The sequence below is a fragment of the Lethenteron reissneri genome, chromosome 47, assembly GCF_015708825.2.
Source record: "Lethenteron reissneri isolate LAM-NWPU_2019-01 chromosome 47, ASM1570882v1, whole genome shotgun sequence".
Lineage (NCBI taxonomy): Eukaryota > Metazoa > Chordata > Hyperoartia > Petromyzontiformes > Petromyzontidae > Lethenteron > Lethenteron reissneri.
Genome location: NC_083825.1, coordinates 7,560,455 through 7,576,593, shown reverse-complemented (window position 1 = coordinate 7,576,593; position 16,139 = coordinate 7,560,455). Strand labels below are relative to the sequence as shown.

Sequence of the window (16,139 nt, the reverse complement as noted above, 5' to 3'; positions counted from 1 at the left end):
TTGGTCAGGTTATTTAGTGGGCGTCCATGTTGGTTAGGTTATTTAGCGGGCGTCCATGTTGGTTAGGTTAATTAGTGGGCGTCCATGTTGGTCAGGTTATTTAGCGGGCCTCCATGTTGGTCAGGTTATTTAGCGGGCCTCCATGTTGGTCAGGTTATTTAGCGGGCGTCCATGCTGGTCAGGTTAATTAGTGGGCGTCCATGTTGGTTAGGTTATTTAGCGGGCCTCCATGTTGGTCAGGTTATTTAGCGGGCCTCCATGTTGGTCAGGTTATTTAGCGGGCCTCCATGTTGGTCAGGTTATTTAGCGGGCGTCCATGCTGGTCAGGTTAATTAGTGGGCGTCCATGTTGGTTAGGTTATTTAGCGGGCCTCCATGTTGGTCAGGTTATTTAGCGGGCCTCCATGTTGGTCAGGTTATTTAGTGGGCCTCCATGTTGGTCAGGTTATTTAGACTGCGAGGCCTCCTCCCAGGATCCAGGTCCCATTCCCACCTCCACCACCAGAGGTCGCGGGACGAGGCCACGTATCGACCCGGCCACGCGAGGCCGGAGGTCATCCCCAAAACGTTGCCGGTACGCGTTGTTATTGTTTAAGAGTTATAGTTATGGACGAATGTGTAGAGTTTGATGTTGACGGTAACCGCTGCCAAGGCAGCTTCAACCCAATAATCTGCAGTCATAGATGCGTCCACCAGAGGGCACTGCAGTGACATGAGCAGGGCCAGGCTCGAACGAATGGAGCAATGTGCTGAACTAGGGTCCCATATCTAACAGAGTGGGTCCCTGCCAATAACATCTGACAGTTCCATCAAGCGAGCCTGACTGCTGATGAGACATTGAGTATCGAAGCTTGCCCAGGCTGTTGCTTTTGTTGAATCAATGCCGCTGATGAGATGTACTCTTGGCAAATTTATCCCATTACCTCCGAGTAATCTGTCGGTATTGACCATTGGTTTTCCCAACTCCTTGTATCTGTGTTTTTATGTTGAGGATAAGGAGTTGCATTAGCAAATTCTTTCTCATCTTATCATCCACCATTCCCCACTTAACGCCGTGTGGAAGATATTAATTTATGCGCATGCATTTTAAGTTCAACCACAGTACTTAATTCTGCAATTCCTGATACAAATATTTAACTAAATGGTTAAAACCTCCCCTGCTAAGGCATTTGTTCAGTGTAAGTGCCCCTTGCTGCTGCTGCTACTTCAGCCTGGCTCAATGAGTCCCACGTGTTTCCCAGAATCCACCGCGACTCAACATGGCGGCCTCCATGTCAGCGTCAAGGGTGTTCGCCCTCACGCCGCTTCGGGTAAAAACAACAACATTTAACATGAAGTTACAACTTCAATCAGCTGTATAATTAATTACCCCTTCGCTCCTTGTTCTCTAACAAGCGGCGAGATACAAATCCCGCGAGCGAGCTGCAAGCGCGGTTTGAGAGCGGCGCGCAGCCTTGTAAGGGCCTGTGCTAGTCTAGCGCTCTAGTTCAAGCATGGAAACTTAAGTCAAAAACTTAAATTTTACACTAAATGCGCCGAGTATAAGAACCAGGCTGTGTTGTCATTTAGACGATACAAAGCGGTTGTCTGTTACAGCATTACTCGGAATGCTGTCCATTCATCTTTTGGTATATGAAGCTATTTGAAGCTAAGCAGGGCCGAGCCTTCATACATTGAAGTTATCGATGTCGAGGCCACTTCGTAAGGCAGTGCCGCGATATAAACTGTTGTATTGTACTTCTATGCTCCCGCCTTCAACCCTCCGCAATGACCCTAGCGAGGTGAAGTATGGTCGAGTAACCCATAAGACATGCACAGTCTATGGCGTCACTTTTCATCAGTGGGTTAAATGTCCTTGAATTTGTATTGTTGTGAACGGAATTTTACGGAGACACGGGATCCCGCCATGGGAATGCGATTGACTTTGAAGAGTAAGTGACAGGCGTTAATACTTTAGCGTTTTGAGTTGTGAACGTGGTCTGGATGTGCTGCGAGTCGTGTGCGTGTGAGAAGGGTTGAATTCGTGCAGCTTGGTAGCCTGGATACAGGCAGCACTGCTTACCCCCTTGACTGTACTCGTTTGCTGTACCCGTGTCAATTCCCAGGGCATTCTGTGTGCGAAAAGGCAGCCGATGGCGTTACCCGTGTGCCCACGGGGGCTACAGACAAGCGCAGTGTGTCTCAAGGTACCTTGTTAGAACGGAGGCTTTGCCACTTGAATTGGTCACCAGGCGTGGAATGATTTTAGCAACTATAATGAATTCGTATGCTCATGATGCATATAATTTTAAGATTGAATACTGTTTCATCACCAGCGTTTGCTCTCCACTCTTCAAGTCGTCCCTACACCACTACCATTCTTCATGGCCTTGCGATGTGACAAATATTTGTATTCCTGCTTATGAACGGATTTTATGACTCCATCTCTCTTGGGTGCGTTCTGTCCTTGGGGTGTTATAATTGTTGGCCATCGGCCATCATTCTTTATGACAGTCGTGTCTTGTCCAAGCACAATCTCCGCAATGGTCAATATAATGTACGAACAACGTGGGGTGTGAACACCAGTACGGGCATGGCAAAGGAGGCTGAATGTGGTACTGGTCACACCACTCGCTCAGTGACCCTTTCCGGTTCTTCAAAAGTGCCATCTAACATTGTTACCCAACAATATGGCTGTCTTATTCTTCTATATGTGTAAGAGTGTGCGTGTGTTGGAATACGTGTGCGCGATGTTTGGTCACCTTGCCCTGTAGAGCCAAGCGGGCCGGGTTCGTGTGGGGAAGGGGGATAAGCCCGTGACGTACGAGCAGGCGAACCCACCACACAAGATTGCACACCGCAAGGGATGGCTCTCCCAGCACACGGGTACGCATGCACACACTGCACGCATGAGCACGCGCAAATATACACACATACCAATGCACATGTATGTGCACATGTATGTGCATATGTATGTGCACATACGTATGTACATGAATATCACCGGATTAAAATGTTGCCCCTTATACAAGTAATTGGGTACAACAGTTCAGACACACACATGCAAACACTGACATGTGCACACCCACATGTGTACATACGCACACAAAAGCAAACTTTCCATTCTGGTGAGAGCAGGTGACCAATTGCCTCTGAGGTCCCCTAATTTTAATGTTGGAACACAGATTTCCGATTTTTAATCCAAGCAGAGTTTAAATCAGATTTTCAAGCACAACGTTTGGTCATGTTAGCCTGGTAAGAAGAACAATCATTGTGGTTTCATTCACTTTACTTGACTAGGTCCCCATCTGAGGATTAACATATTTTCATTTGGCTCCCAAACCACCAAACCACCTGTGCAGTGTTTCTCAAGGGAGAGACTGCCTGAGGGTAGCTCAGAGATCAGTGTGCTGAGCTGGTGCCATTGAGATCCTGGCTTTAAATCCAGGCAGATGAAGAGATTCAATCTGTTGTGTGGACCAGAGGCCAATGGAAGGTATCTCAAAGTTAGCTCTGTACTATCCACTTCCATAGGCCGTTTTCTAACGCAACATGTGGATATGTATGCGGCTATATACTTTGTCTCATTGCACAATGCCAATAACACAATTGGGTTAACATTTGTGGGGAAATTTACAATAAAAAGAGGGAACTGCTTTTAGCGAACGTGAATGCCATGTCCCCGTTTATCTCCACTTGTACCGCTGCGTAGCCAACTTGGACGGCGAGGTGGGGGCGGCAGAGCGCTCGATTGAGGACGTGTTCATCCGCCGCTTCATGTACGGCACATTTCACGGCTGCCTGTCGACCGAGGTGGTGGTGAAGAGGCGCGGAAATGTGCTGGTGGTGTGCGCTGTGCTGATAACGAGGCTGCCACCCATGCGCTACTACTTCCTGATCGGCTACACCGAGACGCTACTCTCATTCCTCTACAAGTGCCCCGTCAAGCTGGAAGTGCAGGCAGTCCCACAGAAGGTCGTCTACAAATACCTGTGAAGGGAGTCAACAAAGACACGAAGACACCTGCTAGAGCGGCTGTGTTGAACAAAAGTCAGTTCTCTTTGGTCACATGGCTGAGCGTAGGCCTCGGCAAGGTAAGGTAATTGTACCCTTTTTACCAGGTAAAAGGGTAAAGGTGTCGACATGCCAAGGGGTCAGGGTAAAGGGTAGGGTAAAGGGTAGGGTAAAAGGTAGGCTCGTTGCTTTTTACCTTTTACCTTACCTGCTAAAGGGTAAAAGGTAGGGTAGAGGGATTGTATTGTGGTAAGGTAAAAGGTAGGGTAAAGGTAGGCTCGTTGTTTTTACACTTTTACCTTACCTTGCCGAGGCCTAGCTGAACGTGTTTGCCACTTGGAGCAGAGGTTTGTGGTGGGACTCGTTGGCTGCCCTGGTTAATATTTCGGGTGAAGAGGGGGTGTATTACGTGCCGCCATCTTCACAGTGGATGTTAAATATCCCATGTTATTCGAGAAATGTGCTGACATTATTCCCGAAGTCACGTAGCAAAGAGCCCCCTACTGGTAGACTGTACACTTGTTGGTAGGTACTGCATTCACTTTACCCATTACAGCTGATTGACCACATCTCAAAATGCTGTACACATTGGGGGGGGTATGTTTATCCATATAACTAAGTTTTTTAGGAGTAAAATATTAACAGGCTACTAGGCAGGAGGGAATTGATACAACAGGATAGTGCAGGTGTGAATGAAAACACTTCTTAGAGGCGTGCAGTGATCATAGGCAGAGAGTAGGAAAGTCTCGTCTCAATTTCATCAGGGTGAGAGAATGGAGTGTGCTGCAAATCAGGAATTTTTGTTTTTCATAACTCAATGAGGCTTTACAAGGTAAATAACTAATTAATACTCGACCATCCAAATATGAAGTCGTACTCGCCTACACTGGAAGCCCAGAGCCAGTTGTAAAACTGTTTCCAGCAGCTGGGGTCGGTATCCCCATAGGACAACCACTGACTTTTCAGAGTGGTGTTTATTTAATCCCCACTGGACATGGGCTGAGATTTCACCAGCCACAATTTGACCTCTCAACTGTAAATCATGTGGCCTGACATGGTATCATATTTCTGTACAACTATTCTCTAATAAATTGACATCAACCTGCTTGTTTAATGAAACATTGACTGCTTTGTTGAATAAAGGGAGATGCAGCCGAAATAAACGGCTCTTAAATACACACATCGGCTGGGTCATGGGCTCAGAGGCTCAGACAATTAAGCTTTTTAATAAGGAAAGTGAGGCAACGTGATTTTCAGTAGCTTCACTGTAGCGTTACCACAGTGACCTATTGAAATCGAATGTATTCGCACTGCAGTGATAGCATAAGCACACTGACAGCACTCATGTTTGTCTTTAAAGAAGCTTCATTGTTGCTTTGCGGGAACGTGGCAGCTTGGAGAGGCCACCAGCAGCAGATTGACAACGGATGAAGATGAAGCTTCCAATCAAACTCCTCACGAACATATTTTTGGTTGCATCTTCCTTCAAGTGAAACCCAACAAAAATGCATTACTGGCTCATTCATATATTGACTTTAAGATAAAAAATAAAATTTTATAACCAACTTGACAAGTTTATGTTTGAGTTTTTTTTCATTAAAGGGTTTAAGGCTCGGTATGAACTTGCAGTGTATATGGACAAGGAAAATTAGTGCAGGGAAATACTAGAAACTGTGAAATCAGCTTCAACCACATGGCGAGGTCTAAATCAGCAAGACTCGGTTGTGCAGTGGGGATAATGAATTGTGGAATTCAATGCAAACCATAAAAAGTGTACAAATTTGAGCTCATTTATAGTGACAGATAAATAGAAAAATCAGCCGGGTCTTGAAAGGGCTGTGTAATGCACATCATTACAAATTTGTTTAATGTAGCAGGGTCAAAATACAGAGGAATCTGGACAGCGCAGTCAAGATGCGACTAGATGGAAGGTGACAAAGAATGAACAGGACAGAGTCAACCTATGAACATTTTACACAAGAGCATCGAATAAAAATCTACAAATGTTATATACAGTACATACAAGTATGTCATTGTTATATATAGAGCTATGCAACAGGAGTGAAAGGTTTACTAAAATTTCAATTGAAAATGTCTTTAGATACAAACAGCAGAAGTTCAAATTGCATATTATAATTGGAGAGTTTGTGGAAAGTGAAATAACCTATTTGAAGAGTTTAGCATTGGAAGTTTGAACTTTAATGCAGTTTTACTAAGGTGGGCTATAATATAGATCAATGTGCATTGTACATCATGTGCCGTCCCTCCACATTGCCCGAAATGAAAATAAACAAATGCATTTGTTGAAGTGTTGAAATAATCTCGATCCGTTGAGACTTCTCTGATCAAATGTTTTCTAGCAATGTGCTGCTTTGGTTGCCTTTTTCAGCTGGCAGTAGTTGCAATATAACAGATGCCGTTGTTGGATTGAGATGCCGGGCTTTAAAAAAAAAAGTATGCACAATTATATCCCACTTATACTATTGGCAGTGTCAAACGTCATAAGAAATTTCCTTGTGGAACTCCTTCAGTTGGCAGAGCATATCAAAAAGCCATGGAATTGGACACTACTCGAGTAACATAAATAGGCTTCACACATCCACTTAGATTATGCTTCTTGAATCTTGTGTGGATGAGAAATTGAACCGACATTCTTTGTAAACGGATTTCTGCAATTGAATGTTTTTTGTGCATTGTTGACAATGCCGAGACCTCCCAACTTGTTGGACTTTGGGACCTTGTTTAATCGCCGATTCAAATCAACCTGAACTTTGAGATCCAACATGGCCATTATGAACCCCAGTGCCTCTCAGCCATTGCTTTTCATCAAAAGGTTAAGAACTATATTTTATGCCAAAAAACCTCTCCGCAGCACGTATCCAAATGGGACATTTTTGGTGGCAGATAAGCCAAAGGCGTAATAGAACTTCTGCATCAAATTTATTTCATTAAAAATACAATACTCACTTTACAGCTGCGTTGTTTGTACAGCACGCGGAGCAGAGAACGCTGCTCCCATCCATCCAGACCGGTCCCTTCAAATCCACAACTCCAAGCAAACCGTCTAGTAAATAATTATACGCGAGTATCATATTCTAGCAATTAATCCGAGTAACTGTTTAATAAAAATGATTGCATATTTAACATAAAAGTGGAAATTGTAGGAACTTACGGGGGCAAAAAAACCCTGGTTGTGTTGAAACTGGATAAAAAGCACGGATTAACAAATAAGCATGCCGAGTCTTTGTTTTGTAAATGTATCCCGTGACAAAACTGATTGCAAAATTCCCAGCCGAACTCTCCCTCATGAGTCGACACACAGTTGACACCACGAAGCAGAGGCAAAATAAACGGAGCTTGTGAGAGAATGAGTCGGGAGGGTGGGGGAAAACATTGTGGTGAAATGTTAACTACCTCGCCTGCTATACACAGGTCATGGGTTCGATCCTGACGCCTGTATATTTTGAGTTTGCATGTTCTCCCCGTGGTCACGTGTTTCCCTTCACATTTAGAAACATGAGTCACGTATGTGGCAGCTATCAATTTCAACCAGCCACTTCGTTGAGCTCTACATTTCTGGCCAGGTTGATCAGTGGGCCTTATCTGGTAAAAATTTTAAAAGTTTTAAATCGTTTAACTTGTGGAAATATTACCGTCAGCTCCATTTATCGCTGAGTACTGTTATTTGAGATGTACGAAATATGAAGTATATATTAATGTAGGTGATGCCAGCGTGCCAAGCCTGCATCGCTGGAGATAATGTGCGTTCAAAATGATTTCATATACAGTACAGTTCTTGGTGAAAATGCTCCAATGGTTATTTGAGCACCAGCATTTTCCATTGACATTTAAATGTTATCCTGTATGGGCAATGTAAGAAACTTGGGGTACTTGTTACAATGTGTTTAGAAATTCACCCTCCATCCAGTGAATCAATGATCTGTGGGTCCATTCAGCAATTCCTTTTTGTCTCGTCTTTCATTTTATTAGCCTAAAGGTATATTAGCATAACATGGAGTAAATGCATATACTCTAAATCTTAAATAACTGGTTAAGACATGATTTTCTCAAAGCATGTTTCAAGTGTAAACATCTATTTAAATTGATACATTCCTGTTATGCGAATCTGTGTGATCCTGGCTCTTAAGAACATTCACCATCACTTACACATTAGGTTGCGGGGGAGGACTAACCAATTGTAACAAATAAATCAATTTGGACTCTACACAGCAAATCATGTTGACACGGCATCCGATTTCCACGAGGCTTAGATTCATTTAAACACACATTTCATCCTCCGATTGTTCATTTTCTTGGTGGGGTCGTTGTCCTTGTGTTGGGGGGTACTGGTTGCAGTGTTGTGAGCCCCGGTGAAGCTGAACGGTGTGCAACGCAGAATTCAGCGCTGTGGCTTGTTAGACGTTTTACCGGCGGCGCGATTTAGACGATGGTGAAAGTTGCACAAATGTATTTCTGGTGCCCTGTCTCGGACAGCAGATTCGGCAACGGCTGGATCGAGCTCGTACAACTACTGTATTATACATCTTTCTCTTCCAGTCACTTCTTTTACCGTTAAAAATAAACAACGCACACAGGAAGGAGAGAAAAAAAAGTAAGTACATATAATGCGGCTTAAACGCATTTGTGAATCGTACGACGAAGCTGTAGATTTGCTATCTTATCCCAGATTTGTTTTAATGATCTACACCTGTATTCACAGCAAATAGCAACCAAGTCTTAATTTATCCAAATTCAAATGTACGTTTTGGATACTTATAGCGTTCAAATTAAACAGCACACAAAGATGTTTAATTTTAAAATGCTGGTATGTTGTTTTTTAAAGTTAATTTGGAACATCTATTTTGTTTTTCAGTTTATAATGAGCACTTTCTAAACTTAAGCTTCTACACAGGCATTCATAGACACCCCAATACCGACTGCAAATCAATCAATCTACTGACACGTTAAAGCAACATGGCTTTACTTGACATCAAAATTCAAATTCTCTTGAGCATAATTTGCAGAAAGTGACTTTGTTCCCCTTCATAATAAGTCTCATCCAAATCTGTTCCTGTACAAAACTACATCACATACATTCTATGCCGTTGGTTTGAACAGAAACCAGTTATAGATTTAAGAACAAAGACCTCAAAGTTTTAGTTATTTATCTAGATCACTCCCCAACACAATTCCATTAAATTCCAACCCCAGCAAGGCTGACAAATTTCCACAAATTGTAATGTCCATGATGACCTGTGTTCAGAACAATCATTACTCTGAAAGCCAGGCCATTTAAAAAACATTTTTAACTTGGACAGGGTGGCTTTCAGTGCCACAGATGCAACCATCGAGTTACAGGTTCTGGTTTTCTCAGTGCACTGTGCTGGTAGTGCATGAGAAAGCCCATTTAGAGGGGACTTGTTTTCTGTAGGCCTCCGAACACTGGGATGCCCACCACCTGCACTTTGCAGTAGGAAGCGTGTTTCATCACTGCACAGCAGCGGAGCTAACGCATTGAGGTGCAGTAGCAGCACACAGCAGCCAAGCCAGGCCACACTCGATCGAGGCTGCAAACGCAACCATTCAAATCCAATGCACAAAACTATGGTAGCAAAAGTGGTCTATGCAGGAATGTGAGGAATCTTATCAGATACATGTTAGTTCGAGATTATCAGCAACCAATCAAGAGGCAATTGCCTTTGCCTCTTGAATAATGACTAAAATGTGGTGTAGTGTGGGGCTTGGAAGCCAAAAAACTACAGCACACAGCAGGGAAACAAGCATCCAGCTGCAAATACAGATGGCGTGTGCCTCGATGTGTTGAGAATACTGGGCCCATGATTTAATCTGACTCGTGAAGGAGGCTGTACTTGAAATCCTTTGGCTATGGCAAAGGACACACATGGCATTGTGTGCCTTTGCACCTGGGCCAAGGCAATATCCACTCAGACCTAACATTAAGACCCAGGCTAACATTGATAAAATATAACACGGCAAAATGTAAATTATAACGGTAGCACAGCTTGGAATCCAGAACCAATGCAGGTCAGATTCTACGAAAAAAAGTCGCAAATTAAGCTACGATTATGTACTGTGACTATTGCTACTAATCATAATGTTAATAATAAACAACTTGGATTTGTGGCCGTTTCCACAAGGCAAGGTGGTCTGTCAACTAAGGCAGCAAGTTCCCAAGCAGTCTGTAGGGTCCCTGTGCCTACCTTCCACAAGAGGAGCTCTTTCAAACGTGTGCGCATACGCATGTACGCGCAGAAATATACGATTATGGTATAAGAGTTTGAGAACTCTTAAAAGCGCAATGTCGCGAGGTCCTAGGAAAACGAAAAGTGACAATTTATTGCGCAAAAGACAAACAACAATGGGCGTTGCTCTGAGACTGAAACCGGCCACTAACGAGAAGCTTGAATTGGAACGAGACAAAAAAACAGGCGAGGTGTGCCATTTTGCGTTTTCGTTTTTTTAAAGTGTCAAAACAACGGGGTTCTCTCCTCTCTCATTCCCTGCCCTCCCCCATCTTCACCTCCTCCCTCCGCCCCTCTCTTCCCCTCCCGGTGGCAGGTGGGCGATGGGAGTTCCAGCCACATGAGGAGTTGGCGCCGTCTAACTCAGCAGCTGGCGAATCTCCTTGTGCATGTGGCACAGGAAGTCGACGTAGGTGGCGCCACCATTCAGGGACTTGTCTTCCACCAGCAGGTGCTTGAAGAGCAGCTCCATCTTGTCGCGCTGCTTCACGACCATCAGCTGCAGTGAACGGCGATTTGGTGAGGGGGGAAACGGCAGGGGAGGAGGCCGAGGAACGGCCATTGGCAATGCAACATTAAGTATCATTCGTACCCCATTTCAAATTGAGCATTTTAAGAAGAATTGCATTTTGTAGGGCGTTTAAATGCCTCGGCAACTCAAAGCGCCTTGCATCACGCGTCTCGTAACAATTCCAATGCCCTGGCTGCAGTCGAGCCAAGGGGACCCCCCAGTGGCATATGTCTCTGTGCAGCACAAGTTGGACGCAGCACCGGCCTGCAAAGTCTGCCAGTAGAGCAGTGACATTGCTTCGTGGCATTTCCAAATTAAGTAATTTGGGAGTAACTAATCAACATTTTCAGACACTTTCCAATGAGCACATGGATTGCCTTAGCAAGCAGTGGGCCATTTAAAAATGCAGTGAGGGGTGCCCGTGATGCCGCTTGAGGGCACGGTGTCTGCCCGAGTTATCATGCGGCTGTGATTTAAATTCATATTTTTTTACAAATATTATCAAAACCGTCAACAATTAAGAGTATCTCGCTTCTGAACAAACACACCCCTTGAGGTTATAAAACAAGAGCACAAAAATAAAGTGAGCACTCACTTTCATGTATCGTGGTCTCTCGGCTCTGATGGAGTCGATCATGTCACGAACTCGCTTGTTGAATGGGTTATCCAGTACCGGCAACATGGTCTGAAACAGACCAATTTGCGATCATCACCAAAACTCATTAACATCTGCTGCACAATATTCATTATCGTCAACATGACTATCGTATCTGATCCGTCTTGAGTTTTAGTCCGATCACCAAGTCTTCTCTGTACACTCAGAAATCTGAATGTAAGAGAGCTGGCATTGTAAAGGTCGGCAGAGTCCTTTTGAAAATGTATCCTGAAACTGAAGGTTTTTGCACCACTTCACACATTTTCTTAGGTTTTTTCGGTAAAGTCACGTAGGTAAAACATCTAAATTAATAAAAATAAAATAAAACAAAAATCACGACGTTTCGGAGGCAACACAAGTCTCCGTCATCGAAACGTCGTGATTTTTGTTTTATTTTATTTTTATTAATTTTGATGTTTTACCTACATGACTTTACCGAAAAAACCTAAGAATATGAATCCTTGCAGTCACGAAAGCTTCAAATCTAGAATTAATGCACTTCACACATTACTTTGTCTATCATAAAGGACAACCCACCACCTCAACATGACCATCTCACCATCGGTATTCACAATGTTGCAATCACCAACTCACACAGTTAATGCTCACCATCACATAATGTCCGCACTAACCACTTCACACACTTGAAAACTCATTTCTTAAGAACTGCTTTTTGTGTGTAGTTTGTTGTCCTTTCCCCACACCTCCAATTATCACAGTTGGCTACGTAGTGTGAAGTTCCAAATATAAACATTTCCAATCACTCACCTAACTGCCTTGTACTCGGGAGGACATGCACTCTCCACATCACCCTCGCACTGTCTAAGACTGAACTAAACTATTTTACCAGGTAAGGCCCACCGAGCTTGTTAGCTCATTTTCAGAAGCGACCTGGCCACAAATGATAGCTCAACGAAATGGGTTATGTGGAAATGCATAGTAGCTATATACTCTAAATGCATGTTTTTAAATCTGGAGGGAAAAACCGGAGTACCCGGAGAAAAATCCACACGACCACGGGGAGAACATGCAAGCTCTAAATATACAGCAGGCGTCAGGGTCAGGATGAAACCCATGACCTGTAAACCAGGCGAGGCATATAACATTTAGCCATCGAGGACACCATTCACTCCATCTGAACAATCTCGAGGGTCGCCGCCTCGCAGGTCGCACTCACCATCTCGCCGTCGATTTGGCCAAACGTGTCGACGTTGAACAGAGCCTTCAGGAGATCGTGCGACACGGAGATGCCCACCCACAGGAAGAGGCTGAGGCCATTCTCCAGAATATAGAGGCCGCCGTCCTGTAGGCGCTCCTCCGAGCAGCGCACGCTCACGGGCAGCTCCTCGCTCGCCACGTCCAGCTTGTGCTGTGGAAGATGGACAAAGATAACCATCTCCCGTTATAGCTTGTAACATTCAGACGCTGTCGCCTCGACAGACCTCGTTTCACCTGAGGACGGATACTTGCGTTGTGGCCGAAACGTCGTGAGAATTATTTTATTATTTTTATTATTTTATTACTTCCCTTCTACGTGACGAAAGAACCAAGAAGATGAATCCCTGCAGTCACGAAAGCTTTAAATCGAAATTGTAACAGACTGTTGGGGCAAGTGCTGTTAGTGAGCACCTATGAAGGCCGGCATGGCACACGAGGAGGTCAGTGGCCAACACCACGCTCGGCTGCCTTTATCTACCCCGTAGCAATAGTTACACACCACCAGGTATTCATTTGAGGCTGAGTCGACCTAGGGGATGCCCAGGACCAGTTCAGATATTCGTCACTGGTGTTGGCCGTGTGCGGGAATCGAACCCGGGTCGAAAGGTTCGTAGTGCAGTGCGCGAACCGCTGCACCACCACTCCCCGCACGCGCACGCACGCACCAGTGGCAACAGCCGGGGGTAGAAGAAAGCAGCTGACTGGGTGTTGTCAGCACTCAGCAGCAGCTGTTGCAGGTAGGCGCGGTCGTCGGTGGCGATGTCAGCGCCGCCCAGCAGCACCTCACACTTGAGGACGCAGTTCAGGTACACGGGCAGCAGCTTCATGCACTCGGGGAGAATCAGCTGTGGCGTGGGGAAGAGAGAGGCAGGGCAAGGTTGAGTAAGTGGGAGTCATGCCACTCACATGGCCCTGGGTGTTGCAGTGGGTGTGCGCATCTGTGTGCAACAAGGATAGGGAGTGCTGGTGTGGTGGTTCATGCATTGAGCTATGAACCTGGCAACTTGAGTTTGGTTCCTGGCCAAGGCTAATGTCATGGCAAGTGGCATTAGAACGTATTTCCACTTTGTCGACTCAACCTTACACATTCCTGCGGAGGGAGCTGATAGGAACGTTGGGTTGCTCGTTCAATGGCCAGGCTCAACGGCGGCGTGGTGTATTCCGCAAATATGCCCGACTGTGAGGGCGGGCACAAGCCGGCGTGAGTAGGTTAAACGTTGAGTTTTATAAGGGCACCTCGGGGTGACCAGCCCCTCCCCACCCAGCCCCACCCCTCCCACCCCCCACCCAGCCCCTCCCCACCCTCCCCACCCAGCCCCTCCCTGCACGACGGACGGACACAATAATCCCGTGGGCTGGTGTAACCAGGAGGTTCCTACCAGTATGAGTACATGATGCTGTGTGTAAACATCAGTATTGGACAGACAGGTTACCACTGGCGAAACGTCGTACTCAGATTGTAGATGTTGTGGATTTGCTCTACAACACACCGGCGTGCTGTACTAGTAACGAATTGGCATGTTCGATTTACGTGACAAACCTTACTAATTGGCTGTGGAGTGGTGGTGGGTTTAACGATACATTTATATTTATGAGATTTAACCCAAAAAAACCTGTATTATGAAACGTGTTGAAGGCTGCGATTAGGTCAAGGAGGAGGAGAACACTTGGAGAACGATCAATGTACAAGCTGTTAGTTGTTTTGGGCTGTGTCTACCTTTAAGCGACGCTTGAGTAACAAACGGGCAGTGGGCACATACCTGGCCAGCGGACGAGGGGCTGGCGCAGTTCTTGCGGTAGCACGACAGGACCTGGGCGCACTGGTTCACCAGGCTCTCACGCACCGTCTTGGTTGGGTTATGGGCCACGGCACGGAATGCTGGGTGGGACAAGAGTGGCACGTGCCGTGTTGGTTGGGCGACGCGCATCACTCAAAGCAGTGGTAAAGATGATTATATGGGCAGCCCACAACGCAACACGTGCGTGAAAGCAAAAGGATTCGTATGGCGTGAAAAAGCAAATGTCACACAAGGCGCCACATTATGTGCGTTTTAGTGTATTATCAGTTTATATGCGTTAGCACGCATGTATACACATGTGTGCGAATATCAGGATGTGTGTTTACGTGTGACTGTGTGCGTATTAGTGCGGGGATGGTACTGGGCATGCCACCCTCCTCGTGCACCATGCCAGCCCTTAATAGATAGGTGCTCGCTAAGGGCACTTGCTCCAATTGTCTGCGTAGGCTACACGGAGGTCTTTGTACAAGTGCATACATACAAGTTCAAGTACACATTTGTCTATAAATTTAAGGGAGTATGTGTACATGTGTACGTGTGTGTATGCATGCGTCAGCAAGGGCTCACTGGCTTTGGCGAAGTAGTTGATCATGGAGTCGGTCTCACAGTTGCGGTACATGTCCGACATCTGGTTGCAGCAGTTGAGGGCGAGGTTGTGCACGCGCAGGCGCCGCTGCCCACTTACACTCGTATAGAGCAGTGCGCACTGCCACACACACACACACAGTTGAGTAAGTATAGTCCCATGGGATGTTGGCTACCAACAACAAGGCAACTCCTATGACTAATTGGGAATGGGACGCAAGCGTAGGATTGATCACCCTGTCGCTGGCCGCCTTTGGGGAGGGTGTATAGTATGAAAGGCCGAAACACCCTAGGAACCAAAGGGTCACTACTGACGATGCGCTCCCCAAATTTCACCAGGCTCACTGTTCATGAACTCTTGGAAGTGCTTGCACAAAGGATAGTAACATCTCATCCTGTGTTCTTTGGAATCTTAGTAAGCACCTATTAAAGGCAAGGCAGTTCAAGAGAGAGTGGTGTGGCCAACACTTGTCTTCCCAGTGCCGATGTTTACGCACTGCACCAGGCCAAGACTTAATTTATGCCTGAGTCGATCTAAGTGAAGCACAGGACAGGATCAAACAAGAACTGAAAGATACATCCTTAGCTGAAAATCAACCCCATATTGATAGGTTTGTAGTGCAGTTTGCTCAAGACTGCCACACACACGCACATCCAGCCAACCAATTAATCAGCTTACCAAATGCCAAACCAGACAGCCAGGCAACTAGCCAACCAAAACCAAACAAACAAACAAGCAATTGACAAACTGACCGATCACGTGCCCAAACCACAGGTGAAAGGAGTCACCTGTAGGAAGGCACCCGTCTCCTCGTTCAGCTTATCGTCATGCTTGATCTCCACCGTCACCGCCTTGTCGCAGTCGATAGCCGCGAGTTCCACGTCCGTCGTGTTGCTCATGTAGATCGCTCCAAAGAAATCCGTTGCTCGCACACCTGTGAGCGTTTGTTACACAACGCAGCAGAAGTGTGACCCACCAACCATCCGTGTTGTGGTAAGCCAGCTAGAACCACTGAGATCCTGGGCTCAAATCTAGGCCTGTGATTAAACTGGGTTTTCACCACCTAGCCAGTTAACTGGAACATGTACATCAAGCCCTCAAGATGAATGGATATT

The 16,139-nt window shown here is 45.7% G+C and overlaps 2 protein-coding genes across 4 annotated transcripts in view; one reads left to right on the top strand and one right to left on the bottom strand.

Annotated features, from left to right (window-relative positions):
- Positions 1–1,242: 1,242 nt before the first annotated feature.
- MRPS24 (mitochondrial ribosomal protein S24) lies at positions 1,243–6,727 on the top strand. 2 transcript variants are annotated; one of them, XR_009756590.1, is made up of 5 exons: positions 1,243–1,309; positions 2,105–2,185; positions 2,753–2,864; positions 3,691–4,072; positions 5,386–6,727. XR_009756590.1 is itself a non-coding variant. In XM_061571354.1 (4 exons), the coding sequence occupies exons 1-4, from the start codon at positions 1,259–1,261 to the stop codon at positions 3,972–3,974; spliced, it is 528 nt and encodes a 175-aa protein (XP_061427338.1). In that variant the 5' UTR covers positions 1,243–1,258; the 3' UTR covers positions 3,975–5,097. The 2 variants fall into 2 exon arrangements, 1 of the variants encoding a protein (XP_061427338.1); XM_061571354.1 differs by lacking the exon at positions 5,386–6,727 and having other exon boundaries at positions 3,691–5,097.
- A 188-nt stretch (positions 6,728–6,915) lies between these two features.
- Positions 6,916–16,139, bottom strand: part of SEC24C (SEC24 homolog C, COPII coat complex component) — a 47,177-nt gene continuing 37,953 nt past the window's right edge. For both annotated transcript variants that reach the window (XM_061571350.1, XM_061571351.1), the window contains 7 exons: positions 15,813–15,958; positions 15,006–15,144; positions 14,400–14,518; positions 13,305–13,484; positions 12,599–12,790; positions 11,362–11,451; positions 6,916–10,754 (listed from right to left, as the gene is read on the bottom strand). In XM_061571350.1, the coding sequence (XP_061427334.1) occupies positions 10,614–10,754; positions 11,362–11,451; positions 12,599–12,790; positions 13,305–13,484; positions 14,400–14,518; positions 15,006–15,144; positions 15,813–15,958 (1,007 nt within the window). In that variant the 3' untranslated portion in view covers positions 6,916–10,613. The remainder of the gene's footprint in view (positions 10,755–11,361; positions 11,452–12,598; positions 12,791–13,304; positions 13,485–14,399; positions 14,519–15,005; positions 15,145–15,812; positions 15,959–16,139) is intronic.

What these genes read in the sequence shown, in the direction of transcription:
- MRPS24 (XM_061571354.1), top strand. Translation starts at nt 1,259, where the DNA reads ATGGCGGCCTCCATGTCAGCGTCAAGGGTGTTCGCCCTCACGCCGCTT. An exon ending in TCGCCCTCACGCCGCTTCGG is followed by an intron (nt 1,310 to 2,104) that starts GTAAAAACAACA and finishes GTCAATTCCCAG; the next exon opens with GGCATTCTGTGTGCGAAAAG. An exon ending in CAAGCGCAGTGTGTCTCAAG is followed by an intron (nt 2,186 to 2,752) that starts GTACCTTGTTAG and finishes CTTGCCCTGTAG; the next exon opens with AGCCAAGCGGGCCGGGTTCG.